This window comes from Vidua macroura, chromosome 3 (genome assembly GCF_024509145.1).
Source record: "Vidua macroura isolate BioBank_ID:100142 chromosome 3, ASM2450914v1, whole genome shotgun sequence".
Lineage (NCBI taxonomy): Eukaryota > Metazoa > Chordata > Aves > Passeriformes > Viduidae > Vidua > Vidua macroura.
In genome coordinates this window covers 44,219,973-44,247,245 of record NC_071573.1, presented here as the reverse complement: position 1 = coordinate 44,247,245, position 27,273 = coordinate 44,219,973, and the positions used below count along the sequence as shown (strand labels likewise).

The 27,273-nt window shown below is 39.9% G+C and overlaps 4 protein-coding genes across 10 annotated transcripts in view; 2 read left to right on the top strand and 2 right to left on the bottom strand.

The window, feature by feature from the left end:
• The first annotated feature begins 3,086 nt into the window (after nucleotides 1-3,086).
• Nucleotides 3,087-8,218, top strand: C3H6orf120 (chromosome 3 C6orf120 homolog). 4 transcript variants are annotated; one of them, XM_053974500.1, is made up of 3 exons: nucleotides 3,087-3,384; nucleotides 3,663-3,983; nucleotides 5,076-8,218. In XM_053974500.1, exon 3 carries the CDS (start codon nucleotides 5,119-5,121, stop codon nucleotides 5,671-5,673), a length of 555 nt encoding a protein of 184 aa, XP_053830475.1. In that variant the 5' UTR covers nucleotides 3,087-3,384; nucleotides 3,663-3,983; nucleotides 5,076-5,118; the 3' UTR covers nucleotides 5,674-8,218. The 4 variants fall into 4 exon arrangements, with proteins under 4 accessions (XP_053830475.1, XP_053830476.1, XP_053830477.1 ...); XM_053974501.1 differs by lacking the exon at nucleotides 3,663-3,983 and adding an exon at nucleotides 4,542-4,660 and having other exon boundaries at nucleotides 3,087-3,637; XM_053974502.1 differs by lacking the exon at nucleotides 3,663-3,983.
• Nucleotides 6,837-25,822, bottom strand: PHF10 (PHD finger protein 10). 4 transcript variants are annotated; one of them, XM_053974496.1, is made up of 12 exons: nucleotides 25,235-25,331; nucleotides 22,538-22,644; nucleotides 21,852-21,982; nucleotides 20,900-20,983; nucleotides 19,331-19,464; nucleotides 19,070-19,219; nucleotides 17,861-17,970; nucleotides 16,259-16,412; nucleotides 13,634-13,789; nucleotides 8,828-8,936; nucleotides 8,378-8,566; nucleotides 6,837-7,065 (listed from the first exon to the last, which is right to left on the bottom strand). In XM_053974496.1, the coding sequence occupies exons 1-12, from the start codon at nucleotides 25,301-25,303 to the stop codon at nucleotides 6,980-6,982; spliced, it is 1,479 nt and encodes a 492-aa protein (XP_053830471.1). In that variant the 5' UTR covers nucleotides 25,304-25,331; the 3' UTR covers nucleotides 6,837-6,979. The 4 variants fall into 4 exon arrangements, with proteins under 4 accessions (XP_053830471.1, XP_053830472.1, XP_053830469.1 ...); XM_053974497.1 differs by having other exon boundaries at nucleotides 20,900-20,977; XM_053974494.1 differs by lacking the exon at nucleotides 13,634-13,789 and having other exon boundaries at nucleotides 25,235-25,822.
• The window catches only part of ERMARD (ER membrane associated RNA degradation), a 24,256-nt gene continuing 21,669 nt past the window's right edge, over nucleotides 24,687-27,273 (top strand). Inside the window, exon 1 of the mRNA XM_053974505.1 lies at nucleotides 24,687-25,106. The gene's annotated coding sequence lies outside the window, so the exon portion shown is untranslated. The remainder of the gene's footprint in view (nucleotides 25,107-27,273) is intronic.
• Nucleotides 27,090-27,273, bottom strand: part of DYNLT2 (dynein light chain Tctex-type 2) — a 5,271-nt gene continuing 5,087 nt past the window's right edge. The window contains exon 4 of the mRNA XM_053974503.1: nucleotides 27,090-27,265. Coding sequence (XP_053830478.1) covers nucleotides 27,155-27,265 — 111 coding nt within the window. The 3' untranslated portion in view covers nucleotides 27,090-27,154. The remainder of the gene's footprint in view (nucleotides 27,266-27,273) is intronic.

The following is a 27,273-nucleotide window of genomic DNA, read 5'->3' as shown; positions in this document are numbered from 1 at the left end:
AACTAAGAGGAGGTTGATTTGGATTGGACAAAGGGAGCATATTTTTTACAATGTGGATGGTGAGGCACCAAGAAGAAAAACAAACCTATTTTCTGCAAGTTTGTGGATGATGCCAAATTGGAGGGAGCAGTCAAAAACAGGCTGACAAGAATTTTGTGGAGTCCAACAAGAGTAAGTGGAATCCCACATCTGGCACAGAGTAACTCCATGCAAGATAAAATGCTGAAGGATGGGTCACTGGGAAGGGGCGCCCCAGAAGAGGATCCAGACATCCTGCTGAACAAGCTGAATATGAGCCACCACAGTGCTCTTGCAGTAGAGGCAGCTAACTGCATCCTGGGCTGTGTTAGTAATAGAGAGTAGCCAGCAAGTTGTGGGAATGATCCTTCCCCTCTATTTGGCACCTGTAAGGCCATACCTGCAGTGCTGCGTCCAGTTTTAGGGGTTTTGGTACAAGAAAGATCCTGACATACTGGAGTAATTCTAGTATAGAGCAAGAAAGATGGTCAGGGAGCTGGAAAAAAATTATGTACACAAAGAGGCTGAGAGTTAGGTCTCTTCAGCCTGGAGAAAAGACAGATGAGACTTTATTGTTGCCTACAACTACATAATTGGAGGATACAGGAAAGACAGAGAGACTTTTCTCAGAGGCACTCAGTGATAAATTGGACCCTGGGAAAATCCAATTAGGGTCATACCAAATCAGTATTTAATATTTTAAAATGTCATGACAGTGGTTGAATATCAGAACAAGTTTCTGAAGAGAGGTTGTGGATGTCTATATCTGGTGTTGACCAGGAGTCCAATGGACATGGCCCTGAGCAACCTGATTTAATTAGAACTGTTTTGAACAGGAAGGTGGACAGGAGGAGACCAGAAATCCCTTTCAACCTGAGTTATGATTTTATGACCAAATTTTCAATCTGCACCAACTTAAACCATTTTGATGCAGATCAGTCAATATCAACCTCAACTGATTTTCAAACATATATTTTCTAAAGGAATGTCTTAATTGTATCTGTATGTAATTAACACTACATGCATTTTTACCGTATATAAGCATCTGATACATATTATCACTGACAACGTAGTCTCCCTGTGCTTGTTAGTTTTGCCTGGAGAAAGTATCAGTCAAAACTCCCTTTTGAATATGAATGTCCATGTGAATTTGAATAAAGCCATTGTATTGAGAACCAGCTGCACAGAGGCAACTCAGTGCACTGCACATGACACTGTTTTTCTGAACTGTGACTCATGGCTGGGAATACTAGAGAAAATTTTATTGTTAATATACTGGTGACAATTTTCATGAGTGATACAGTCATGAATGTGTTATGACAGTTTAGTCATTGGTAAAGAAAAATAAATGCTGACACAGCAAAAAAAGGTGCTATTCTGACATGCAAACAGCCCCTGGGAATCTTAAAGAACTTGTTCTGAAACATGTTGTGTCTCTGTAACTGCTTATAGGCAGTTAAGTACTCTTTTACAATTTTCACCTGACTTTATTTTCACCTTTCAATGTTTGTACCTACGATACATTCAACAATCTACTGTCCATAACAACTAGTAGCAATCCAAAGAAGTATCAGAGATCTTGGACTGATTTCTTGACTGATCATTATTGACATGTAAATGTGCAGCAAGAATTTTATACCTCATCACACCCCCATGAAACACCACTGACAATGTCCTGTTTCTATGCAATGCAATGCTAAAAGACCTTGGCTCCACATATTCCCACACCTTGGGTACCCACCTATCTCAAATCACAGAACCAATTAGGTTGGAAAAGACTTCTGAAATTACTGAGTCCAACCTATTATTGAACACCACCATGTCAACTAGACCATGGCACTAAATGTCATATCCACCCTTTTATTTTTTTTTTCAAGGGACAGTGACTCCTGCACCTTCCTGGGCAGCTCATTCCAGTGTCTAATCACCCTGTCTGTGAAGAATTTTGCCTAGCATCCAACCGAAACCTCCCATGGCAAACCTTGAGGCCATTTCCTCTTGTCTGGCCATTTGTTGCCTTGGAGAAAAGACCTACCCCAACCTGGCTACAGCCTCCTTCCACATGGTTGTAGAGAGTGATAAGGTCTCCCCTGAGCCTCCTCTTCGCCAGGATAAACAACCCCAGCTCCCTCAGCTGTTCCCTATAGGACGTGCTCCAGACCCTTCACCAGCTCCATTGCCCTTCTCTGGACTCACTCCAGCACCTCCAGTGAAATTGACACCTATGTGGAAAATGAAGGACTGCTGGAAATAACCAGCAGTTCCTTATCATATAATGCTTTTGTGTCCAACAGTATATTTGTAGTGGTCTCAATACTCAATCATAAGAAGAACTTTAAAAATGAACTCTAGCAACTATAATAGTTTAATGTTTTAAGCAGAATAAAAGTCTTCATATGACCAAAACTGATTTCAAAAAAGCTAAAATTTATCAGAATCTGCATTCAGCAGTCTTATGCAGCCAGTTTGTTTGAGCTAGGAATGAAGAGAACAAGTTACATGGGTTTATGAAAATAGAGGGCTTCGAAGATAGAACATTAGCTCAGCACAGGGCCCTTGGACATACACAAGCTCTCTTGAATCTCTTAGTACATAAGGCACTCCATGTAGATATTTTTTTCACTTTCAAACTTTCACTTTTGCTTATGATTTTAAGCAGCTCAGCCAAGTTAAGGTAATTGTTGAAATCAGTGAGTATTCAAAAACAGCGTTGGGTTTATTTTCTCTCTGTCATACTACTTTTCTGTTCTGTGATCTTAAGTCAGCTTTATGGCGGCAATCAAATAAACTGTCACTAACCCACGGAGGGACACCTATGCTCCAGCAAACATCTTACATCCAATCTCAGTGCAGCTGAAGGACAGCTTCTCTAATTTCAGGCTTTCGTGGTGAAAAGTGCTTCACACGGCGTACCGAGCCCTCCCCGTTCCATCCTCGGTACCTCCCGCCCTCCCCAGGCCCTCCCCAGGCCCTCCCCAGGCCCTCCCCTGGCCCTCCCCTCAGCCCGCCCGCCGCGCTCTCGCGATACCGGGGGCGCGGCCGTGCCCGGGGCGGGGCGGGAGCGGCGTTCGGGGGTGGTGTGACGGCTCCACCCGCTCCTAGCGACTTCCCCCTTGCCGCCGCGGGCTAGGCTCGGCCGGGCACGCCGAGCGGTTCCCGGGGCGTGCAGGGAGAGCGGCGTTCTGCCCCGCTCTTCGGCGTCAGCCTCGTCTCAGCCGCCGCGCTGCCCCGGGGCCCGCCCCGGGGTGGGGCTTTCCCGCGGCGCCCCGGCCGCGCTGTGCTGCCGCACGTCCGCGGAGTCCCCCGCTGCTCTTCCTCTCCGTGGCTGCGGCCTTGCCGGAGCCGGAGCCCCGCAGCAGGTCGGAGGTGAGCCGTGCCCGAGCCCCCGGCCGGCGGGGCGACGCTGCGCCCGACGCGGCCGCACGGCGGGAGCGGCGCGAAGCCGCCCCCTTACCCCGGAGCCGCCGCCGCCGCCCCCGGCGGAGGTCCCGGCTGCGGGGAGGCGGGGGCGAGCCGTGGCGGGCAGAGCTGCTCGTTTGTGGCTCTGTCCAAGGTCTCTTGGAATCGCTTCTCCTCCCGAGCGCTGTGCCAGCGCCACGACGCTTTCGTTCTTTCCTAGGTAACTTTCATTATTTTCTGGTCAGATATGGAGCTCCTCCTGTGGCTCTGCTCGGCTTTTTCATCACTACTTCGATGTACAAGCTACAGAGATTCAGCTCCCTCCTACGGTCGAGACAAAAGACTGTTTTTTCCTGTGGCTGTTGAGGGAGTTCTGTCAGTCTGGCAGGTTCAGCGAATGCTGCACCTCGTTCTTTTACGCTGCACATTATGCAGAATTGTGACTTTGCAGTAGAGAAGCCTCTGGGGCAAAAAACGTCGAACTACAGAAACAGTTGGGCATTTTTTTCTTCCCTGGATCTGTTCAATTGTAGAACTTCTAACATTTAACTGACATCTCAGTGGAGGTAATGCAGTTTGTTTTGATGCTAGCAGGGTAAAAAACGAGTTACAGGCAACTTTCTGGTTTCAGATAATTGCAGTGTCTTTATGGAAGGAATGAGAATCTTCCTCTTAAACATGAAGGTGTTCAGGCTTGTGGCTCCTGTGATTTGCATGTCAAATTCAGTCAGCTGTATACTTAGGAAGCCTTCAGCAAGGTCTCGAAGTTGCTGTTTTGCACACAGAGACTTAGTGCAGCTGTTCAGAGGGCTGGAGTGTGGCAGGCATGCTCAGGCTGCCTGACTGGGAGCGTGCAGTAAGGAGGGAATAGGCTGTAAGAGCCTTGATCTTGCAGCAGTCCTTTCCATCTTCCCCTTGTCCCGGTACCTTCAGCCTTATCTTTTGTATGCAAGTGCTGTAAAGACCTGAGCGTTTGTACTGTAACAAAAGGTTCTGGAAAGTAAATGCATTTTTTTCAGGGAAAATATGCCAAATTTGGTTCTAGAAACAAGCCATACATCAGGATTATAAATTAATGTACTAGCTCATTAGATAATTTGGTTTTATTTCTAACTCCATCCCAGTGCAACCTGGAATGCCTACTGCTTCAAGTACACATCCAGATTTGCACCTTCACTGTCTTTTGAAGTTGAGAGGATGAGGATGAGAGAACAAATAGGATACCCTAAGCACCTCATATAAAGTTAAGCATCTTCAAGCATGCAAAAGCCTTCCTTTCCTTAACTATTTTTTGTTTTTTTTTTTAAGTGAAGCTAAAATAATTATTGGGTTTCATCCCTTCTGGGTATCTGTCAAGTTTGGCATGCATGCATGCATGCTGGCAGAATGAAACTGAAGTCTCTATGTCTGTTCTGTTGAAAGAATACTACCTCGATTTAATTTCTGTTTAACTTTTGGAAATTTAAGTCATTTTATTCTGACAAAGTTCTGAATCTTAGAACTGGTTTCTGTGACGATAAAAAAATACAAGTTAATGAACACAATTGAAGTTAAATTTGTATGAACTAGAGAACATTTATAAGAATTACCAAATAAAAAAAAGATTACTTCCAAGAAGGGAATATACTAAAATCTGAATTTTGTTTTATATTCATAAGCTAGCACACGGACACAGGAAGAATCCAAATATAACTGAAGACCATGGCAACACACTGGAGAAGAATCCTGACACTATTTGTGACAGCTCAAGTACTATTTGTTGTAAATGCCTTTGAGGAAGAGGACGTACCAGACGAATGGATTCTTCTTCATGTTGTCCAAGGTCAGATTGGAGCAGGAAACTACAGCTATTTGAGACTAAATCATGAAGGAAAGATCGTTCTTCGGATGCGGAGTTTAAAAGGTGATGCAGACTTGTATGTGTCTGATGTGACACTTCACCCCAGCTTTGACGAGTACGAGCTACAGTCTGTGACTTGTGGCCAGGACATTGTCCACGTGCCTGCACACTTCCGCCGCCCTGTGGGAATAGGGATTTATGGCCACCCCTCTCACCTGGAGAGCGAGTTTGAAATGAAGGTGTACTATGATCGAACAGTTGTTCAGTACCCGTTTGGTGAGGCTTATTTATCTGAGGAGATGCAGGCAAACCAGAAATACTCACAGTCTACAGAAGATGAATCTCAGGATGAGGAGTCTGTTTTCTGGACTATACTTATTGGAATCTTGAAATTAATACTTGAAATCCTTTTTTAAATTGATGCACACTAGACTTAAGTCACACTTCATCCTGTGAAATTGGTATGAATGACTTGCTGTAATACTTAATACTCACTATGTTTCCTGAAGAGATATTCAGGTTACATTTCCTAAACCAGAAAGGAAGTGGGGAGAAAAAGCCATATTTAATTTTATACTGTAAATCCTCCCCAATATGTAAAATCAGCAGCCAGCACAGTATTTGCAGTGCTCTTCAGAGATCAGGGCTTAAAAATGAATGTATAGTTGGAATCTTGTTAAATTCACTTAAAATAGGTGCTTAGGAAAATCAATTCCAATTCAGTATTTTCTATTGTTTTTTATAAAGAAAAATGAATAAACTACTGCACTTCAGTCCCCCTCTCAATTTAGAGCATATTTAAAAATAAAACCTGCTTTTCTGAGCAATCATCTCCAGTAAAACTGATCAGCAATGTGGTTTGTGTATTCATGAAGTTGAGAAGCTTAGGGTGAAGGAAGGAGAAATCAATCACCTAAGGGAATAGATGGTCTGTATTTTGACTGTGTGTGTTCTACATCACATCAGCCATCTGTCAAACAGAGGTTGGTCCAGTCACTCATCACCACTACAAATCCATGACCTGAATCTACTGCATGTTGCTTCACTGCTATTACTGCAGGGAGAGGGAGCCTTCAGCTGTTGTCACTTGTCAATATGACATTTTCATCTCATTAAAACCAACACAGCATATAGGTATCTCAAACTTGAGAGGTGCTTTCTTACACTTCTCTTGATAGCTTTTTGTGATTGATTTTGTTTTTCAAGCACATATTTATGAATAAGTCATTAGCTTGCACAGAAAATTTCTGCTGAAAGGGATTTTCAGTGTGTTGTTGGAAGGTCATCTCATGTCCACTCTTCCTTAGAAGTTACTTTTACCAGGAATACTTTTTGCTTTGGTTGAGTATTTTAGAATAACCAGTTGCTATGCAAATAAAGTACATTAAATTGCTCTGTAATTTTCTTTTCACAGAGCTTACTGATAAGTGCACTGAAATAAACAAGTATGTTGCTATAATTTTATACAAATGCATGTATAATTTAAATTTGATTACTGAAAGACCTCTTTTTCAAGTGGGAATTTGGCTTGCCTTTCTCAACACCTGACAGGACATTAGTAACTTGTATCACAAAAAAATCAATATATAGGCAAAGTTTATTTAGTAAAAAGAAAAAAAAAAAGTGGTATTGCTCCTCTTACAGAGTGGTTGATTAAATAGCACCAGATTATCACTTTAATTAGTGCAGTTAAGTTTTGGATAGCAAGTTTTTAGGACTTTCTTAGCCCTCCTTGCTGTTTTTCCCCCTTCTTCCTCCTCTTCTGGGTACAGGAGGGTCTTTCTGACAACAATCACAAATCCAGCGACCTAAGAAAAGAAAGTTATCCATTATTGGGAAACTGAGTTTGTTACTCTTTTATCTATTTAGGCAACCCTTCACCATTCTGTTAGATGCTTATCTATTTGCAGTATTTCCTTTAATGTAAACAACCAATGCTTTTAAAATTGAGCATCTTTTCTATAAAGCAGCATACACAATTCATGCTCATTATGTGTAACCACTGGCTACACCAATCTTCATGGACCTCAAGAAGTGCCAGCACCATAAGGAGGTGGTTATTAGGTAAGAGCTTTACCAACAGTGCTCGAGTTTGCCAGTCATATTTTAAGGTGAATAACTACAGTTTGAGGTCATGAAGTTACACAGAGCAGAAATGAATGGCAGTTGGGGAAGCATTTAACTTTTTATTACAACAGCTAGAATCAAAGGCTGCTTTGGTAATTTTGTAGTTTTGTAGACATATAATCAATTTTGATTGTATGCTTAGGTCAGCCTTAAAGTTAAATCAGCCACAGAACCTGTACAAAAGTGACAGCTAGCTCCAGTGCTTCCCAAAATGGGGCAGTACAGTGTTTTAAGTACTGTCCAGGGAATACTGCCACTGAATAGGTATTCATGAACTTAACCATGGACTTAGAATTACATGTAAAGCAACAGTATCACCTGAATATGTATTCATGAACTTAACCATGGACTTAGAATTACATGTAAAGCAACAGTATAACCTGTTATTTTCTTTCTACTGCCCTGAGTTGGCCACAAGATATTCGTGACTGGCTGTTTAAAGCTACTGGCTTGCCTGCCTACCTATGGAGGTACTTCTGTTGCAGTTTTGATGTTTAAGAATAAAAAAGGGAATGAAAAGATTTAAAGAGATATTTACAAATATTAAATTGAGACAACTACTTCATTTAAAAGCTAAAACAGCACAATTAATGGGAAAGCTACACTCTAGAAATATGCAGCAATACAGTTTCTTTTACAGGTTTCTTCAAAGAAAAGGGGTAATTATTGTCAGTATTTTGTGGATATGGAAAAAACATAGTTCTGACTGAGCCTGATTGGATTATGCTGTAAAAGCCAATTATATTTCCTACACAGGAATTGCAAGATTTAACTGTGCACAACCAAATTACAGAAATAAAGCTGAGTAAAAAAAATCAGATCCTATAGTGTGAATGCTTTCCTATAGTGTTTCTTACTCTTACCCTTAACATTTGTTTTATACGATTCTTTCAAAAGAATACATATTCATTCATTAGTTCACGTATTAATTCTGAGAGTGAGCCCAGGACACAAAGGAAGTGGGAAGGGAACAAGTAACTCTCACTTTATTACCTGAAGGGATAGCATCAAGCCCCACACAAAAAGTGTGATAACCACGGTCACATACATCACAGAACATCATTTCTTCTTCATGGTGAGGCTGCCCACATATAATGCATGTTTTACACTCCATACATTGCCAAGGGTAAGTCTTAATCATAGCAACAAGCTCCGGGGTCATATCAAGGCAAGACGGGTGGCCTAGATTAAAACCAGTATTATTACTTTTATGCCTGAAATGAAATTTAAAATTAGTTAGACTGTTTGCTTTTACCAAACATGAAGTTTGGCTCACCTCCTGGTGAGATCCGAGAGTGTGAGCACAGAGAACATGAAAGAGAGATGGATCGTAACAAAGGACAGAAAAGGCAACTGAATTCTTGCTACACATGGAGTACACTAAGTATGTCCACAAACAGATCTGGATCCTTAGGAATCCACTTAGTGGATGCAGATACTCACCACTGTTGTCACACTGGGAGCAATGTATAAGAGCTTCAGGTTTTCCTTTCTTGTTGGACTCCTTACCCTTCAGACAAATTCCACATATAGCATTTGGAATGACCTTTGGCTGGAAGGGTAGAAGAGGGCTATAAATTCATTCCAGAAGAATTTAAGATTCAACAGGAAATGTCATCTGTCTCCTAAACTATTAAAATCAATAAACTATCTGTCAGGATGTGTGAATCCTGAAACACATGACAATCACTGACAAGCAGCAGCACTGAAAAAAATTGCAGATTTAACTACATAAAATTTTGCATTTGTCATACATAGTAAGTTATATGTAAATCCAATTGGAGCAAAAGCATGTACTTGCCTCTTCCTATTTATTCATCAGCTAACATTCTCCTCATGGTAATCTAAATGTGACATAGGGTGAAAAATTTCAGGAAGATTCTTCCAACATAGACTACTCTTTATGAACTTCTGTGTGGATTTCCTGTTTATGAAGGATTTTTTTTTTTTTTTCATTATATTTGTCCCTACATACAGAAAATTAATTATAAAAGCAATAAACTTGATTTTTTTTCTATCTTCAGTTTCAAATTATCTGGTTAGCTATGCTATATACAGGGCTGTATTTCTTTTACCATTCCTTCTTGTATCCAGTCATAATTATTTAAGAAACAAAAGCCTTGTATTTGACTGGAGATTTACATTTATAATTTTTCTAAGTTATTATCTAGAGTGTGTCTGGATCCACGAGATCCATTTAAAGGGTAAGAGAAATAGCAGGCTGTTACAACGTGGAACATCTGCCCAGGCATTCTGTATGTCAGCTCTGTAGGTACAACAACAGTTTCATCCTGATGAGGCCTGAGGAAGAAGTAAAAAGCATTCCAACTTTCAGAAACATGGCAGTAGTTACATTGTTGAGCTTTGACTGCTACATAATGAAATTAATGAGAAATGCAGTCAATTAATGTAGCACTCACTGATGTTAAACTGACTAGTGCCAGTTTTAAAAAACAATGTTGCTGCAAAGACCCAGCTGGGAGCTGAAGGCTCTAAACAGCTTTTCAGTAAGAATACCAGTCAAATACCAACCACTTCCAGAGAGAAGAATGAGGTTTAATTTTAAAACAAATTTTAAAAGTGAAAACACAAATAAATAAATAAAATGACAAAGATCTTTTGCAATACAACTTATCTTTAAGTGTGTTTACTTCCCCAGCCAGTTTTTGATAGCACCTAGCAAGGTAATTAGTATCTTGACTCATTTTTAAAGTATCAGGATGCATTGCTTTAAGTTTTCTGAAGTTTTCAATATGCTTTTTATGTCAAAACATGGCTACAACCTGCTTCAAATTGGTCGGTCTATGGAGTTTCATTCAAGAAGGCAAAACACCACACCATATGTTTATAGGTAACTTCCTTCAAAAGATGACAGAGGCATTCATAGACATTTTTTTGCTTATTTATTTTAAAAAAGCAAAGTCAATCTGGTTTATACATAAATATAATAAAACAGTAAAAGAAGTCTAACACACAAACATCTCTACAAAATAATAAATATAATGGAAGCAAAACCACACATAAACTCATTTACTGTTAACTATACTACGTGTCCTACATGTATACCTTTATACCCTGCTCCTCCTAACAAAAGTGGCACATGCTTAAACCTTGTCAGTGTGGCAGCATTTACCCTTCCATTGTTTAGGCTATTTTTTATTTTTAAATTGTATTGTAATCCAAGAAACCAAGCCTTTCTAGAATAGCAAGCAAACTTTTCTAATCAGACTTCTGGCTTGTTAGAGATTTGTATTTTACTGCCTTTAATATACAACAGCACACTCCCCAGTACTCCAGCCAAAGTGAGCTGTTTTTTGGACGCATCCAAATGTTACAGGTGTGTGCATTCACATTCTGATACACATAACTCTCAAGGTAGACATTGCTACAGACACATTTATTAACAATGCTTCCATCTACTCTTAGTTCACTAATCTGTATTCATTAGAAACCGTGCATGTTAAGTGGGGGGTGAGAATCACAGCCTTTTAAGAATGAAGTCCCAACAGTATGGAAGTATTTTTGGAAAAACAAACAAAAAAAAATTTTAAAAAATCAAGACTATTCACATTTTAATCCAGTTCCATTCTACCACCATAAATGGCTTTTAGAAATGCTATTAAAAATCTGTCAATTCCAAATGGGAAGTCACAATATCCCATCTCATTAGGAGTAAATTTTGCTTTCTATATCCCCATCTCATTGGGATAAGATACGAAAGAAAATGAATGCAGGGTCAAAATGATGACTGTGCTGTGTAGGTTTTCACTTCCATGCTGCTGTGCTGCAACTCTCCAAAGTAAGCTTTCCAACTACACCATTTTTATAACATCCTATTCTGAATGCAAAGTGTTACATTTTCATATACAGTGACCCAAACCAGAAGTGTTTCAAAATAAAGATATTCAATACATTTCAGTTTTATGTGCAAAAAAATCTCCTGTACTTTTAACAGTACCCTGTGCGTGCAATTGTAGCAGTCAGTCCTGCAGCAACAGACTTACTACTTGTAACATGACAAAATGTAAAACACACGCTAATTGTTCTTTGTTAAAGAACTGACAATAAAAAAGACTCCATATAAAATACAGTATTTCTTTTACTTGAAAATAACTCAGTCGAAATGTATGGAATCCTGTAATACTCATAACATGGCTATACATATATATGCTGATGCCATAGCAATTATCCCTCAATTTTAACTACATGTAAACAAAAGATTAGTGTCCTACAAAAATAGTCCAATATTGGAGAACAATATATAACAAAAGTATTATAAAGATTTCACAGGGAAAACATTTTGAATCAGTTAAGCTATTGGCTCAAAGTGCCTTAACATGTAGGCACATATGGTAGGTATATTGTTACCTGGTGTTTTCACAGAGTCACAAACAAGAATCATTCTGTCTTGCCAGTTAAAACAGCTCACGTAATTTGCTTATTGCAGCATTTCAAACATTCCCACAAACAAGAAAGCCAGTCCTCTCACCCTCCTAACACATCATCATCATCCCTGACTTAACAATAGCAGGATGGTTGATGCAGGCAATGCATGCTGACATTGTAAAGATGTGGCACTGTAAGTTATAGTAAGACCTTGTTACTGACAGAATCAGTGATTTTGACCCAATAAGTAATTGCTGTGGGAATCCATTTTCAAAATGCACTGCTGTATACTACTACCACTCTTCTACAATTTTAAGTTCAAACCAAAGTTCTGCTCCACCAGTTCTCTCTCTGTGCATAAGGCCATTAAATAGATTCAACTAATCAAACACTTGGACATCTCACAGCTAAGTGAAGCTTTTGTAAACTAGTGGCACGCAATTTCTAATGTCAAGTTAAACAAAGCTAAAGCAAAATTTCAGCTTTCATCTTTGGATTTCATGTTCATGGGAATACTGAAATGCATTCTATGTCTACAACTTCTTGCAAAGTTAAATATAAATAAATATATATATGTGTGTGTGCGTGTGTGTGTGGTAACCCATTCTAAATCTACACAGTTCACGCATTTCTTAGTAAGTTCCCAAAAACAGAAAATGCAACTGGAGCTTGCTGTCTGTTATGAACTTGTACAGATACTGTATGTAGAGGAAATTTATCAAAGCTGTCCAATTGTTGCTGGAAATTAGCTTCTTTTTGTAAGTTATAGTTTATTTACTATTAACTTGGTAAACACAGATAGTAAATATTTATAAACATAAAATGCAAGCCATCAACAGCTCACTTTTGCTGAGACAGATTCTCAGTATGTACAAACTTGTCACTGACAAAAATGTTCCCTGCCCCATAACTGTCTATAAGCATTCCTGACTGGTAAACGCTCAAACCCTACCTTAACTTAGTGTTTTCCCTCTTTATGGATCTATTCCTGCTCCCATTTAAGTCAATGGAAAATTCTCATTCCTCTCAGCAGAACAGGACTAAATAATCACCTGCTTTAAATGTGTTACAATTTATTCAGATCTTCTCTCAGTACGCAGAATAGTAACATATAAACAATGCATGTCAATTCCCACTTCTTCTGCAAAGTATTTTTATCATAATTCTTGAAATTATTATATAGAAATACTGAAGACTGGGGTCTTAGTATCACTGTGTGATAGCTGAAATGTCTTAACATCCTCACCAAGTTTCTAGTTTAGACAAAAGCATATTTCCCACAAATGTTACTACATAGTATGAACTACATAAAAAGCTATTTTCCAATTACTTTTACAGGGGTTACATAATGTTGCCAATACAGCTGTAGTAAGCTTTTTGCCTTTCATCCTATACATCATAACATCGCAGGATAAAAGACTGTATTTAAAATTAATGTTGTAACATATGCTCAGCCATACAGCTGCACTTTATAGGACTGATCTCTTGGTATGCTGCCATATAAAATAGAAAAAAAGTAACAGATAGTGAATGCTCGCTTCAAACTGAGACATATTTCTGACTGCTATGTTAAAGCAAACAAAGATGCTGAGTTCCAATGATAAATCCACAACGGATTTTTCTAGCATTACTGCCTACGAATCTAAGAAGTTAACCCAATAGGAGGCCGCTGTATAGCTAGGGCAAAGAAAAGCCCCAGGCGAAATATAAGCAAAAAGGAAATAAGGAAGCAAACAGATGGAGCACACAACAGGAGAACAGCTAGCGAAGTACAGCAAGCAGAAGTTCCACATTATTGAAAAAAACAAATACTTCAGGAAGAAGCTGGTGAGTAAAATTCAGTCAGGGGCTTTTTTCTTCTACCTTGTACCCAGGAACTGATTTGGGTAATACAGAACGTTTGGAACCATCTTTTCTTGGAGTAGCACTTTTTTCTCTTGTTTTTTGTCTTCCCTGAAAAGAATCCTCCTGGTTGTCTGTGGCGCAATCACCTTCAGATACACTGCCAGATGAATTGTCCTATAATAAAAATACCATAGCTATATATTTTTTTTTTTTGGATAGACAGACAAGTCTTTCCTATGCCCCTTGGAGTCAACTAAAGTAAGAGAAGGATATGTCATTCCTTCTACAAAAGCATGGGGTTTATCACAATCTAGAACACCTTTGCTCACAACATTCATCATCTGTTTTTTTCTGGTTTAAGAGACTGGCATCAGCAGTCATGTTTTTGCAGTTGGTCTTGGTACCAGAGCGGGGAGCACAACAGTGTAATTCTCTGAAGTGTTTTCATTAGAAGTCAGCAAGAAATCAACTAAATGCAATACGCTGTTTACAACGTAAAGGGCCAGCAAAAAGTTAAAAGTGCCCTTGTCATGCATTTAAAGCATACAAGGACTGCCATGAATTAAACACGTGAAGGTTTTTTTCTGCCACCCTCACCTACTGTTTTCACCAGGAGCAATCTAAGCATTTAATTCGGACTGCAGCAGAAGAATGCCATCAAAGGCAGAATACACTTCCATATTTAATACAGAACCAAACAACAGAACTTATTTTGCAGTAAAAACTTTTTTTTTTTTGAGGAATAAGGAGGCAAGAAAGAGGGGAAGAGGTTCAAAGATGGTGAGAGATCAATGTAGGCGTAATTAAGAGCAGCAGCACAAGACTTTTCTCAGAAGAGTGTTAATAAAGGCTTCCAAAAAGCTCCAGAAGGAAGCAGTGTGATTACTCACATTTGTTACAATATAACCCAAGAGGCCAAACAACAATGGTGCCCTACATTAAAACACACTCTGTAAAAACACAATTGTAATCAGCCTGTGCCCCAGGACCCAAAATTAAAACAGACAAAACAGACACAAAGCAAATGGCGGAGTGTAATACAAAAGCAGATCAAACTATGTGGCAACAAGAAATTGTATATTTCACCAATATTTTAGGGGAAGGGTTATTTAGGTCAGACCCACTAAAACACTACAGAAAAGAAAACTGCTACCAACTCCAACAATGGAGTGGGGGGAGGTGTGAAAAAGCAGAAGTTATAAAGCATATTGTGAGACTCACCAGGGAGATCTGACAAATGGCAGGTAGTCCAAATCAGACAATGTTCCATCTCTGTGTTTTTTTCTGAACTATATGCCCCTCTCAATGACTAACTAGCTAAGAACCTCTGCTCCCATAGCCAAAACCACTTCACAGGAATCTGATTATCAATCTTCCATGCTTCTCTACACTATTCAAACTCAGGAACATTTTTCCTTCTGCATTCTGTCATAAAATAAGATTTCTGAGCCTCTGTGGAAAATCAAAAAGATAGTCTGCTTGGTCCAGTTACTTTTCTTTACCATCAATGAGAACAGAAGTCAGTGGAAAAAGAAACTGGGAAAAAATGGTTAAAGACCAACTGACCAACTGTAAAAAAGCTGGAGTGTGATTAAACTGAAAATTTGAGTTGACATTTAGCATGCTATATTTATATGATTTCTCCTCAAAACAAAAATGCAAGCAGAAACAGTGTATTAAACACCTCTCTCTCCTTTTGTTAACCTACAAGTTGACCTCTTTCTTTCTTCAATTATAAGTATCTTACAAAATTCAAAGAAGATAAATATTTACATGACAAAATTTAGAACTGGACATACCCACTGTCAAACCTGTTCATCAATAATGTTAGAAATTGCTAAATGCACTGTGACATTCCACTGCTGTTAAAATTAGGGTTAAACTTCTGGAAAGAGATTATCACCAACATACAGACTGCACCAATACACCAATGGTTCAGCTGTACTCAGCTAATTGAATCTCAGCTTGCTCTTGAGCATTTAAAGTACTATCAAGGTACTTTACTATACAAGTATGTGAAAGTTTCCCTTAAGTTTCAGCTAGCAGTTAATTTTACATTTGCATAAGTGGAGAGAACATAAATATCTTTTAAAAGATGTATTGTAAAGTAAAAAAAAACCACAGTGCTTTTTACCTTCTTTTTAAACTGGAATGAAATTACTGTTTCTATACTGAATACTTGCTGTTTCCACATCACAAAAAAAAAAAAAAAGTTATGAGGTTATCAACACCTTTACTTTGGGGACAGATTCTGTGGGATTTCAAACAGCAACCTATACTGTGACCTGAACTATAATATTCATTCTCCTCAGAAATGCCAGCAACTTCCCCTTGGGAAAAAGGCTATAATAAAGAGCTGCATTGGGAAGTTTCTTCAAAATTTCTTTAAACAAAATAAAACAAACAAAAGAAAATTTTTAAAAAGCAAGAAAAAACCTGAAATGTCAAATATTTGTTCAATTTACTCTGAAAATGGACCAAAACCAGAATGTAATGGAGAGCAATGTTATGAAATAAACATAAGTACTCAAAAAGGTCTTCCCTTCATTTTGCAAATGTTAAAAGATTCTAAGAAACTAATTAAACCAACAAAAGTCATGAAAAAGGATTTTTTTGTTCAAGAATACTTTCAATTTTTCTCACCGAATTGCCTTTGGTTTTCCTTTTTTCATCACCTTGCCCTTCCTCTGCATCATCTGAATCTCCATCACTGTCCAGTGTAAGCAGCTCCGGATCCAAAGGAGGTTCATAAAGAGCTGTGTTTAACGGCAAGTAACGCAGTTCATCTGGAGAGTATCTGAAGTTAAATAAATAAAATTCGTTCATTCATGTGTACTTTATGTGTAAGTATTAAGCCACACAGTACAAAGGGACTTTCTTATTAAAGTCTCTTTTTTTTCAGGAAGGCGCATAAAAACATGCAGTTCTGAAAGCAAAAGAAACATACTAATTTCTCCTCCCAAATGTGATGCCATGCATAATACCTGTCTTCTTGGTAGAGCAGATATTCATGGAACACAGGTGTATTTGCAAAGTTTTAACCAATCCATGTTACTATGCCCAACAGACCATACACTTTGTTTATCAATGTCCAGTGCCCTATAACATGTGTGCAATTCTAACCCAGGGCACACAAACATGTCCAAAGCAAAGTAAACAATACAGCTGTATGGCTGATTCTTTAGCACGAAAAAATGCAAGAAAACAAGAAAATGTAATTTCAGATGAATGTAAAGGTGTGATCTCACTGCTTATAGCCAGATACCCATAATGTACCCTTTTTCTTTCCACCCTTAAAGACTAAAAAAAAAGTGGAAGTCCTCTTATTGCTGAGGACAACCACTGTAAGGAACAGGATACCATTTTGCTGCATATTATCAAAGGCCATGTCCTTCACTGAGATGGAAAAGCAATTTCACTAGCAGCTTACAAGTGCAAAATAAACATAATATGAAGTAATTTAAATTCAATTGATTTAATAAAATTGAAGTCCTTCAGGAACATCCTGTAACATGCAAATTTGGGGTGGGCTGTATAAACACACACGGGAAGGAGCAAGGCACATGCAGACAAAGAGTTTCTCTACAGAAAACCAAGCACATATAGCATGAATACCATCTCTATTGTACAATAGTAAGACTTCAGCAAATCTTCAAATCTGTACAGATTTGTTCAACAGTAGCATGCTGCTAGTAAAATCTTAAATTTATGTCAACAGTCAAGTAACACATTTTTCATGAAATACAAAAGTCCAGCTTGCAATGCCTTTCTCTCTCACTTACAAATCCAACATCAAACTTAAACCACAAGACCAAACTTCTTTTAGAGAGTTTCTAAAAATTCAAAATAGAACAGCAAGACTGTGATACAGAAGACATGTGATCACAAGCCAGCATAACAACAGTTTGATACAAAAGCATTAATTTTAGCACATGTGCAGAGGCAGATGGTAAGTAAACAGGAGGGTGGCAGGAGTGAAATCAATGTCCCTTTTTACCATGGTAAATATCTGAGCAGGCCAAATCTCAGGCACTGCAATACATCAGCAGAAACAGTGCTCTTGCAGTCAGTACTGTTTTCTTGACACAAGCTGTCACACTGTGCATCTTTGAAGACTATCAAGTGTCTAAAACTAAAATTAATTTGAAACCTTAAAGCAAAGACAGTGAAATGCTTTCCACCTGCTAGATGTAGACAAAAGAGATCAGTGCAACAGAATTGGCAGTTGGAATGCTTTTAAAATACCTTTTGTAGTACTCCTGGAACTGGCCGGGTATGAGAGCCACTGGATAAGGACTAACCTTTGTTCTCTCTGTAGGCAAGACTTTGTATTTTCCTTGAGGCACCTGGATAATCTGCATTGTTTAATATAAAACAATGACATTTTTGTTTCACATACAAACAGTTGAGCCTTCCTGACCAAATACTCCTCCGAGTATTTTTTAACTTGCCAGTTTTACTGAATTGGAACAGCTACCTGAGTTCTCCCACAAGAACGCACTAAAATTCTAAGAGATCCCAAAACAGTATCATGGATTAAGTCCAATCCCTAAGTATCTAGAGGATTGAACAAAGATTAGGTAAAATCCCTTTAAATAGTACACTATGAAAAATAATATTGAAATTAGAATCTAGCAATTGAAACAGTAAACATTAACCTTTGTGATTGGCATCTTTAGCAAGAATTATCACTGTTGCTCCATATTGCTTTAGAGTAGTAAGAATGTGTCCCATCTAATTCTAAAACTAGACTGTACTATAAAAAAAAATCCATTAATAATATAAATACAGAATACAATGGAAAGAAGAAGCTTACATAATAAGCTTTCCTTCTCTTAGAAGGAAATCTAAGTAACTATCCACCACCTTGTCTCTAACATGGTCAATACCAGGAAAATGAGAACTTTCCATAATTGTTTGCCACATAACAATTTGCACAGAAAATTTCTGCTTTATAGCCTTTATAGAAGCAGAACAGCACTGCTTCAAAATGCCAGATAATATCTTTTAAATCAAGCACAGGGACATGTAACATATGCAATAAAAATATAACATAACACCTAACAAAAAACAAGGCCATAATATTGACAGGCAGCACACTTCTAGGTGTAAAATAGTTTTCTTTTTTACTTCAGGTATTGTCAGGCAAAATTTTGGAAGTATTCAAAAGACGAATTACCCATTTATATGAATAAACAACGGTCTTAGTTTTATGCGACTACTGTCAGAATAAAGACATGATAACAAAATTAAACAGATTTTTAGAGCTTCCTGAGATAAGTATTTTCAAGTTTAAAAAGTCTGCAGTTTAAATATATTTGAGATTATTATTTTTAGCAGTATTACCCATTAATCACCCCCCCGAAAATAGTTAAAATGATAACAAAACCAACTACACTAAAACAAGCAAGGAGCTCCTTCCTCACAACTGGTAAGAAATTTAAATCTGCCTACATGTGTTTGTAAATCAAAATAGGCTCTTCTTTCTTCCATCCGCTCTCGGTTTAAATTGCTGTTGAATTCTGCAGCTTTCTTGGCAGCTTTTTTAATATATTCTGGAACTTTACTGGCTTCTACTTTCTGTGTGTTCTGCTGCTGCATTTGCTGGAATAAAAACAATTATATTAATTCACATACATTTCACAATCAGTTCAAGAATAACCTTTTCTCACACTCCTATTACAGATTTGGTTCACTTAAGTGGTAATTACTTACAGAATACTCTTTGTAATGATCTGTTATTCGCTGCCGTTCTTTCTCTTGCAGTATAACAGAATACTCAGCATGTTTGGCAGGGTATTCTTTAATCATAAGATCAATTACTTCATCACTACGCAAAGCTGTTAGACCTAAAATAAATAAAGCAATAATGATACTATCTGGCAAAAATAAGGGTAGGTTATTTATATCTCACAATGACCAACTCAAAGTTTTTGAGTAGCTAAAGAAAACAACCTGCTGTGCACAATGCTTTTCCTTCTCAAGTAGCAGTGAACTTGTGCCATTTAGCTTTCATGGCTGACTAGGAGTTTGCTTGTACCCAAGGCTCCTGACATTACTTACAGCTACAAACCCCTTCACACTGACTCAATCACCTACTTAAACTCAATGGTGAGGCAGAACTTCTGTTCTAGATGGGACCCCCTGTACTGTTAGTTTCAGTTTCCATTGCTGAAGTTTCATTACCCTGCAGAACCTTTACCGAAATTAGGAGGTTTACATAAAGTCTCTATACAAATCAGGGAAGAATCATTAGAAGAGTAATTCAGAGCAGCAAACTGCACAGAGACTCCTGACTTCAAATTAAGCATTTCAAGTTCAGAAGTCAGAATGCCTCAGTTTCCAGCTACAATGCAGATATCCTCCCCTGAAGGTTCAAACAGAACTAATCTCCAGAAACAGACAACAGCATGGAATGATTTATGTCACTACCTGACATAACTACCTACTACTGACTATAACTGCAATTTTAAAAATGGGGGTAGGTAGCAGACATCTCTGTTGGATATATGAGGCAGAACGTAACATTTTACCTTTACATACAAAACTTAGATACAGTTCTCTTATGCACAGTTAAGTTAAAAGAAAATAGACAGCTTGCAGGTGAGAAATAAAGGTGGTACACTAAAGATTGTTAGCATATAAAATGACATTACATTTTTACAGACCCATGATACACAGAAAAAAAAAAAAAAACATGGCAGCATAATTTAAACTCTAACACGTCCAAATCACATATATCAGAAGAGTAAGAAAAAAACCCTTTCAACATAAGCCTCAGAAATTACATCAATGTATATAATGCATATATTCAAGTGTCTTAAAATACACTCTTCTAATTTCTAACATAGAAGCTGAACTATTTAATACGCACTGATGTTTGCTGGCCTCCATTGCAATGCAGAAAAATAAGAGTAACATATATAAAGACACCCTGAACATATATACCACCATGCACATATGTACATATAATGTATATATATGAGACCACATAATTATGGTGATCTCTTTTCTAAGAGGAAAAGGTTCTACAAGTTAATTTAGAATATAGCAAAATCCCCTCTAAGTAATCGGAATAGATCCAAAATATGTATGTTAATAATAAATCTGGAATACTGATACATCATGGCCAATTTTCTAAGCTAATAATAAACCAGTTTTAATTTCAGAGTTTATATTTCCAGTTGAGAGGGATGCAATTCTTCTCTACCAAACTGAACTCCCATTTTCAGAGTCCCATAGTTTTCATACTGTACTAAGAAGTATAACAGTTTGTTTTCTTACCTAGTGTGCATTGAGTCTCTGTGATAACATTTAGTTCTCTGAGGTAGAGTTTCTCTTTGTGAGATAAATCTCGCCTTTCTAAATCTCAAAAAAACAAACAAACAAACAAACAAACAAAAAAAAAAAAAAAAAAAAAAAAAAAAAAAGAAATAAAAATGTGTGCAGTAACTGAAACTCCCCTACAAACACTGTCAAAGTATTTTAACAGTTTTGTTTCCAGGCAGCTAGAGCCTGTATTATACTGCTTTTCCAAGAAACATGACAATTTTATAAATTAATTTTAAATTTAACAAACAATGTAACAACATGGTAAATTTTCTTGATCTACAGTAGGTCAAGACCCTGCCTATAGTTATGATTTATAGAAAAACTAAGGAAACCTGATGTATAAGTTCAGATGCAGAAAATTTTACCAGGCACTGAAAGTGCAGTATTTTTAATTTTACCACGACTTTTAAAAATAATTTCCCCAACAAATGAGCCAGATTTGACAATTCTGAATAACAGAGACTCAAATACTAGAACTTTCACAAACATCTTCTTTAATATTTTTCCACAGTGCAGGAATGTTGCCACAATTCAGGAAAGAGAACACAGAGACCCAGTTATATAGTAAGAAATCATCAACAAATCACTAAAAATAAAATTGACATCAGTTTTCAACTGATGATCTAACCCTCAATAATACTATTTGGTATTTGCTGATCTAACCCTCTTTTGCAAAGTTTGCAAATTTTCAGTGGCAATACTACAAAGTCTTATATTACTTTGAAAACCAGTGGATCCATTATATTTCCAGTAATGAAAATATGAAGCACAAGTACAATCCAGTTCTGCTTTTCCTGGGACTTTTTTTTTAACAGTTGCTCATCCTATAACCAAAGAAGCACAGACTACATCCAAACTGTTTAGGAACACAAGCTTTTGGAAGAAAAACTTTAAAAATAAATACCTGGATATTTTCTTTTAAAGGAAGTCACACCCAAATATTCACTGACTTGCTCCTGAAGCATATAGTATTCTCCTGTTTCATCAGGTGGCCATTTGTATTCTATCAAATTTTCAGCAGGAAAATAACTATACCTAAACATATGAACAATGTTACAACAAATCAAAACAATCCTTAACAATACTATTTACATCTCTAGAAATTCAATTCCTATTTATGTATCAATGAACAGTAACTACAAAGTTGGACAACCACTTTAAAACACTGCATCCTGTTAACATTTCAAAAGTCACTTTGTTATACCCAACCTCACACATATTTCTCTAAAGCACCATTTATCAACATGCTAAGGGACAGAATCCAAAGAAACTGACAGCCATTGTAATGGAGAGGACACCAGGAAAAGCAACTACTACAGAGTCAAAATTCATTCAAGTATGTAATGTCTTAAAAACACATAAACTGTGGTTCTGATTGTAAATCAGATGCAACGCTTTTTGTGGCACTCTAAAATAAAATGCCTTAAAATACGCGGGGAACAATAGACATCTAGCTATTTATAGGACATCGCTTCAATTTAGAAAGATGTATGAAGAATACAAAAGTAATGAAAAAAAGAGCTAATACATGCTGAACAATAAAGTCACACTTGCAATAATAAGAGTGGGAATTATAAAAAACAGTATTACCCAAGGTCTTGACTGGAAGTTTCACAGCTCCGAGAACTGTCCCCTGAGCCCATGCGCCGTCTTTTGGATGGCTGGCTGCCATCATTGGAATTTTCTTCTGCGTCATCCTGAAATGAAAATAAATATAAAAAAAAAAAGGAGACTACTCCGAAGATAATGTAAAACACCAAAAACATTGCAAGGCAATCCACAATTTAAATATACTTGGCCTGCTAAGCCATTCTATGACAGTTTTACACATCTCACTGGACAGTCCACATAACAAATTATTTTTTGTTATAAACTATCTGCATGGCACATGGTAGCCCAGTAGGAGAATTGGGCAGCTTCTCACTTGTGGCATAGGTAGAATTCTGAATAGACAGAGCTGTAGCTCTGACCACCAAGTTCATAATTCCTGATGTAAACTACTTCTAGCACTTGATCAGACTAGCTCTCCACACCAAAAGCAAGTGCAAAACAAAAACCCCAATTCCTTGTTGAAAGCTGATGCTTATAAAATCAGGGAAAATACTACTGAAAGCAACACAGGAGTTTATAGCTATACAGCTTATAGGTATACAGTTAAAATAAATGGAACAGTATACAGTTTACAAAAAATATAATTATAAGCAAGTAGCAAAGACTTGTGTCTTGAGATGAAAAAATATATGGAAGAAATAACCCAACTTGGAATTACAATAGATAAAGAAGAGAACAAGGCTCTTACAAGGGAACATTCAGACAGGTGTCACTATTCAGATTTCATGTGATCAATATAGGGAATAAAGATCAATAAAGGGAATAAAGAATGAAGAGGAGGAAAAAAAGGCCAAAGCAAAACAAAGAGTTCTGTAAAATCTAAAAGACAGTGACTCAGTTGATGTTGAGTTTTTCACTGCTTTGTTGTCCCATAATGCTGTGCAACTCCTACCTGCATCATCAACAATCGCAAAGCATTTAGTGACCAATCCTGTCTGATCATAATTGAGATACAGAAAGCAGAAATCTTTAGGTGAATTGCCTACGATGATCAGTAGTTGACTGAAGAACGAAACAGTTCTTTAAGTAATTGAATTTCTAAAGTGAAGCAGAGTGACAGAATCAATTTCCTAACTTCTGCGAAAAGTAAGCAAGAGGAATTAACCTGTCAGAAATAAATGGATCAAGCTCACCTATACTTACTTATTTAAAAATGACAACAATGATTATTAGGTCTACTTTTGCTGATGTCTTTCATTCTAGTATGTTTTAGTTAATATATGACTTGAAGTATCAATTTAAAATATTTCAGCAAACAAAAATACATTATTTTTACTATGCAACATTTCACAATGTTATAATCAAGACAGGCCATAGACAAAAAGCCTTTGTCTCCTGGATTTTTGGCTTATTTCTTCTTTTCTGCAATTTTTTTACAAATAGTTTTCTTCCTCCTTAAGGAGCAAGAATGTCTTTCACACAGTAATAAAAACTGAAAAGCAAAATTTAATGAAACTAAGTTTTCTTAGTGCAGCCATCCTTAAAAAAAAGCAGCATGCAGTATCTCCACTCACATTACCAGTAATGTCACTTCTTAGTATTACTGAGAATACCCTGTGTGAACTCAGACGAATGAAGCAGCAGCCCCCAATCAAAACAATATTGCATTATTTTGTGACACAGCTATCTCATCAGTAGTTAATTTCTACTTCCCACAAGAATATTAATGGACTCCAAATCTTTTTAACTGCTAGACAAACACCTGAACAGGGCAAAAGCAACCCTTTGGTATATCAAAACTTCCAAGAGACTTCAAAACGTCATTAAAAGATCTCAACCTGACAATTTGGTGGAAGCTCCTGAAATCAGTTTCTCCTTTCACTTTGTAATTTTCATACCCGGTACTGTTAAAAAGTATGAGTATCCATAACATAGAGAGATCAGTGCTCTCCATTTCCATACTTGCTTCCCTCAGTGCTTACAATGTCACGAAATTCAATCACACAAGTTCAGTTTGTTGCAGACAACTTAGTATATGAAGTGAAAACATATGCAATCTAAAGGCACAATGCTGCTCAATCACCTTTACTGTTCAAAACCAGAAAAGGGATAGCTCCGTGGCTCTCTTTACATGAAAAATCAAACATTGTCCAAAAAAGCCCCTTTCTCCCTGAAAACGCATGTTACTGTAAAAAGCTTGTTAGCCCTTACAAAACATGGTGACGTTACAAACTTCTGGTACGTCTGTCACTGTAAGATCGACGTAATGCTGCTTTATTAAGCGATTGAGAAGCCTGAACTACCCGAGACGTGTTCCAAAGGGCGACTGCCGATCTGCGCCGGGAGTCTTTGGCACCACAACTGCCCGCGGGTGCCCGGGATGCGGGGAAGCAGCCGGCAGGGCCAAAGCGGAACTGCCCGCGGCCGGATCCAAACTTTCCCGGCTGCGGCGCTGCCGTGGTGAGGACTCAACCGCCCCCGGGAAGACGTCGAGGGACTTTTGGGAAGGAGAACGGCCCCGAGCACCCAGCCACAGACCCGCACTCGAAGTTCGGCCCAGGGCGCGGGAGGCCGCCCGCCGCCGCCCGGCTCTCACAGCCGGCGTGAGGTGAGCCCGGGGCGCGCGGGTCGGGTGAGAGACGCGGGTCAGGGCGCCCAGGCGCGGGGGCCGCGCGAGGCCTCCCGCCGAGGCGGCTGTTGCACCACAGCTCCGCGGCCGCCGCCACCCGCTCTCACCTTGAGGGACTGCGCGCCGGGCGTGGCCGGGTCGCTGTCGCAGAGGCGCGGGGACAGCACGGCCGCCATGGCCGCCGCCGGCTGGGCCAACAGGCGCGACGCTGCCGCCGCCGCGCGACCGGGCCTCGCGCCGCGCCCGCCGGCCCCGCCCCCCCGCGCCCTGCGGGGAGCGGCAGCGGCCCCTAACGGCCAGCGCCCGCACGGGCGCGGCGGCTCCTGCTCCGCCTCCCTCCGGGCAGCCCGCGGCGACCCCGGCCCGCGCCGCCGGACCGGCACCCGCACCGACCCAGCGCCGCCCCGCGGGACCAGCGCGGGGGATCCGTCGCCGCCGGTGCCGCCGCTGCGCCCTTCTCCTCCTCCTGCCGCCGCCGCTCGGGCGGCCGCGCGGCCCGGCCGCGAGCGCGGAGCCGAGCCGCCGCGGTAGCGCTTGGGCAGCAGCGCGGGACGGAGGGGCAGCATCCCCCCGGCGGGGTGGTCAGCGCCGAGCGCGGGAGCTGGCACCCAGCAGGGCCGGGCTGCTCCGCTCCGCTCCGGCAGGCTCCCGTCTCCGGGAACGTCAGCCGGGGACGAGCTACGTTTGTGAACCATCAGCCCCCGCAGGAGGGGGGTTCGGGGGGCGGGGGGCGCACTCGGAGGAGCCGCCACGAGCGCGCTCGCCCCTGCGACGGAGGGCGGGCGCGTGCGGCCGCTCCCCGCCACTGCACGGTCGCGCCGAGCCCGCTGCGCGCCGGGCCGCGCCGCCTCCCGGCGCCGGTCCCGCCGGTACGCGCGGGCGGAGCTGAAGCGCAGCCCTCCCTACACGCCATGGGAACGATCCTCGCCCCGGGGACCGGGGCGGCCCGCGCGCCCGCCCACACGCAACCGGGCCGCGTGGGCGCGCGTGGCCCCGTGCCAGCGAACAAAGCGCACGGCCGCGCCCCAACCCCGGCACTGCCCCCGGCCAGTCACTCCCCTGCGCCCACATGCGGCCCGGGCTGCTCACCGCCCCTCGAGGTTTGCCCGGCCGCGGCTCCAAAGGGGCTCAGACCCAAGCTGGCCACGGGGCGTTGGGAAGCACCGCCGCCCCGTCCGCGTTTGTTTTCAGCTCCCAACAATAGAACGGATGTGCCAAAGGCACCAGCGCTAGATTTCCACGCACGGCATATCCAAAAGCTGACGTCTACACACTTCACAGATCTGCGAGTCTCATTTTAAAAAATACAGTCGGTGCTGCCCTTGCTTGTTACGGACTAATTCTCAATAGCCTTGTGATTGATCCCATCATCCTCCTGCCACTGCCACCAGAAGCCCCTAGACCAAAGTGACCTAACTTGCTCAGTTCAGTCTTTGTCCACCAACCAGACCCTAGGCAATACTTAACCAAAGGTTACCCAGGGAACCTAATAACTGATCTTACACTTCATTCAAGGCAAACAGCTAGAAATTTGCACAAGTTTCTAGGACTGCAAAACACAGCTTCCCTCCCAGCCAAGTTTCTAGGCAGACTAGCATTTTATCAGATACCAACTTCAGCATCATCAATGAAAAATGAATACTGCTTTTTCTTACAAAAAACATGCTTTTAAGAAAACTGATACCTGCAACTGCATATAAGTATTGGTCAGCAGTCCTAGGCACTCAGCAGACAAGCAACATTCAAAATTTTGCAATGTTTGGTCTTACACCAGCTGCTACCACTTCCCCAACAGAGCATTACAACAGATGAAGCCCATATGTAGTCAACCATAAGCATTTCCAAAGCAGTTTTGTTTGGTTTTTTTGTTTATAAACAGAGAAAAACCGAGCAAGATAATCTCAACTGTATGTCAGTTTGAATGTGCCAACAGCAACAGGACAAAAATGAATACCAAAATAATGATGTTTTGAAATTTTTCAAATATACTGTGCATTGTGATGCACAAATGCAGCTGTGATTTCAGTTTAGTCGTAATAACAAGCCATTACCAAAGCCAGTGCAATAAATGTATCAGTTTCACATTTAGCTGAAACCCAAGTGTCTCTCTGAGCATCCCAGAGGCATCTGCTGGCAACCTAAAGGC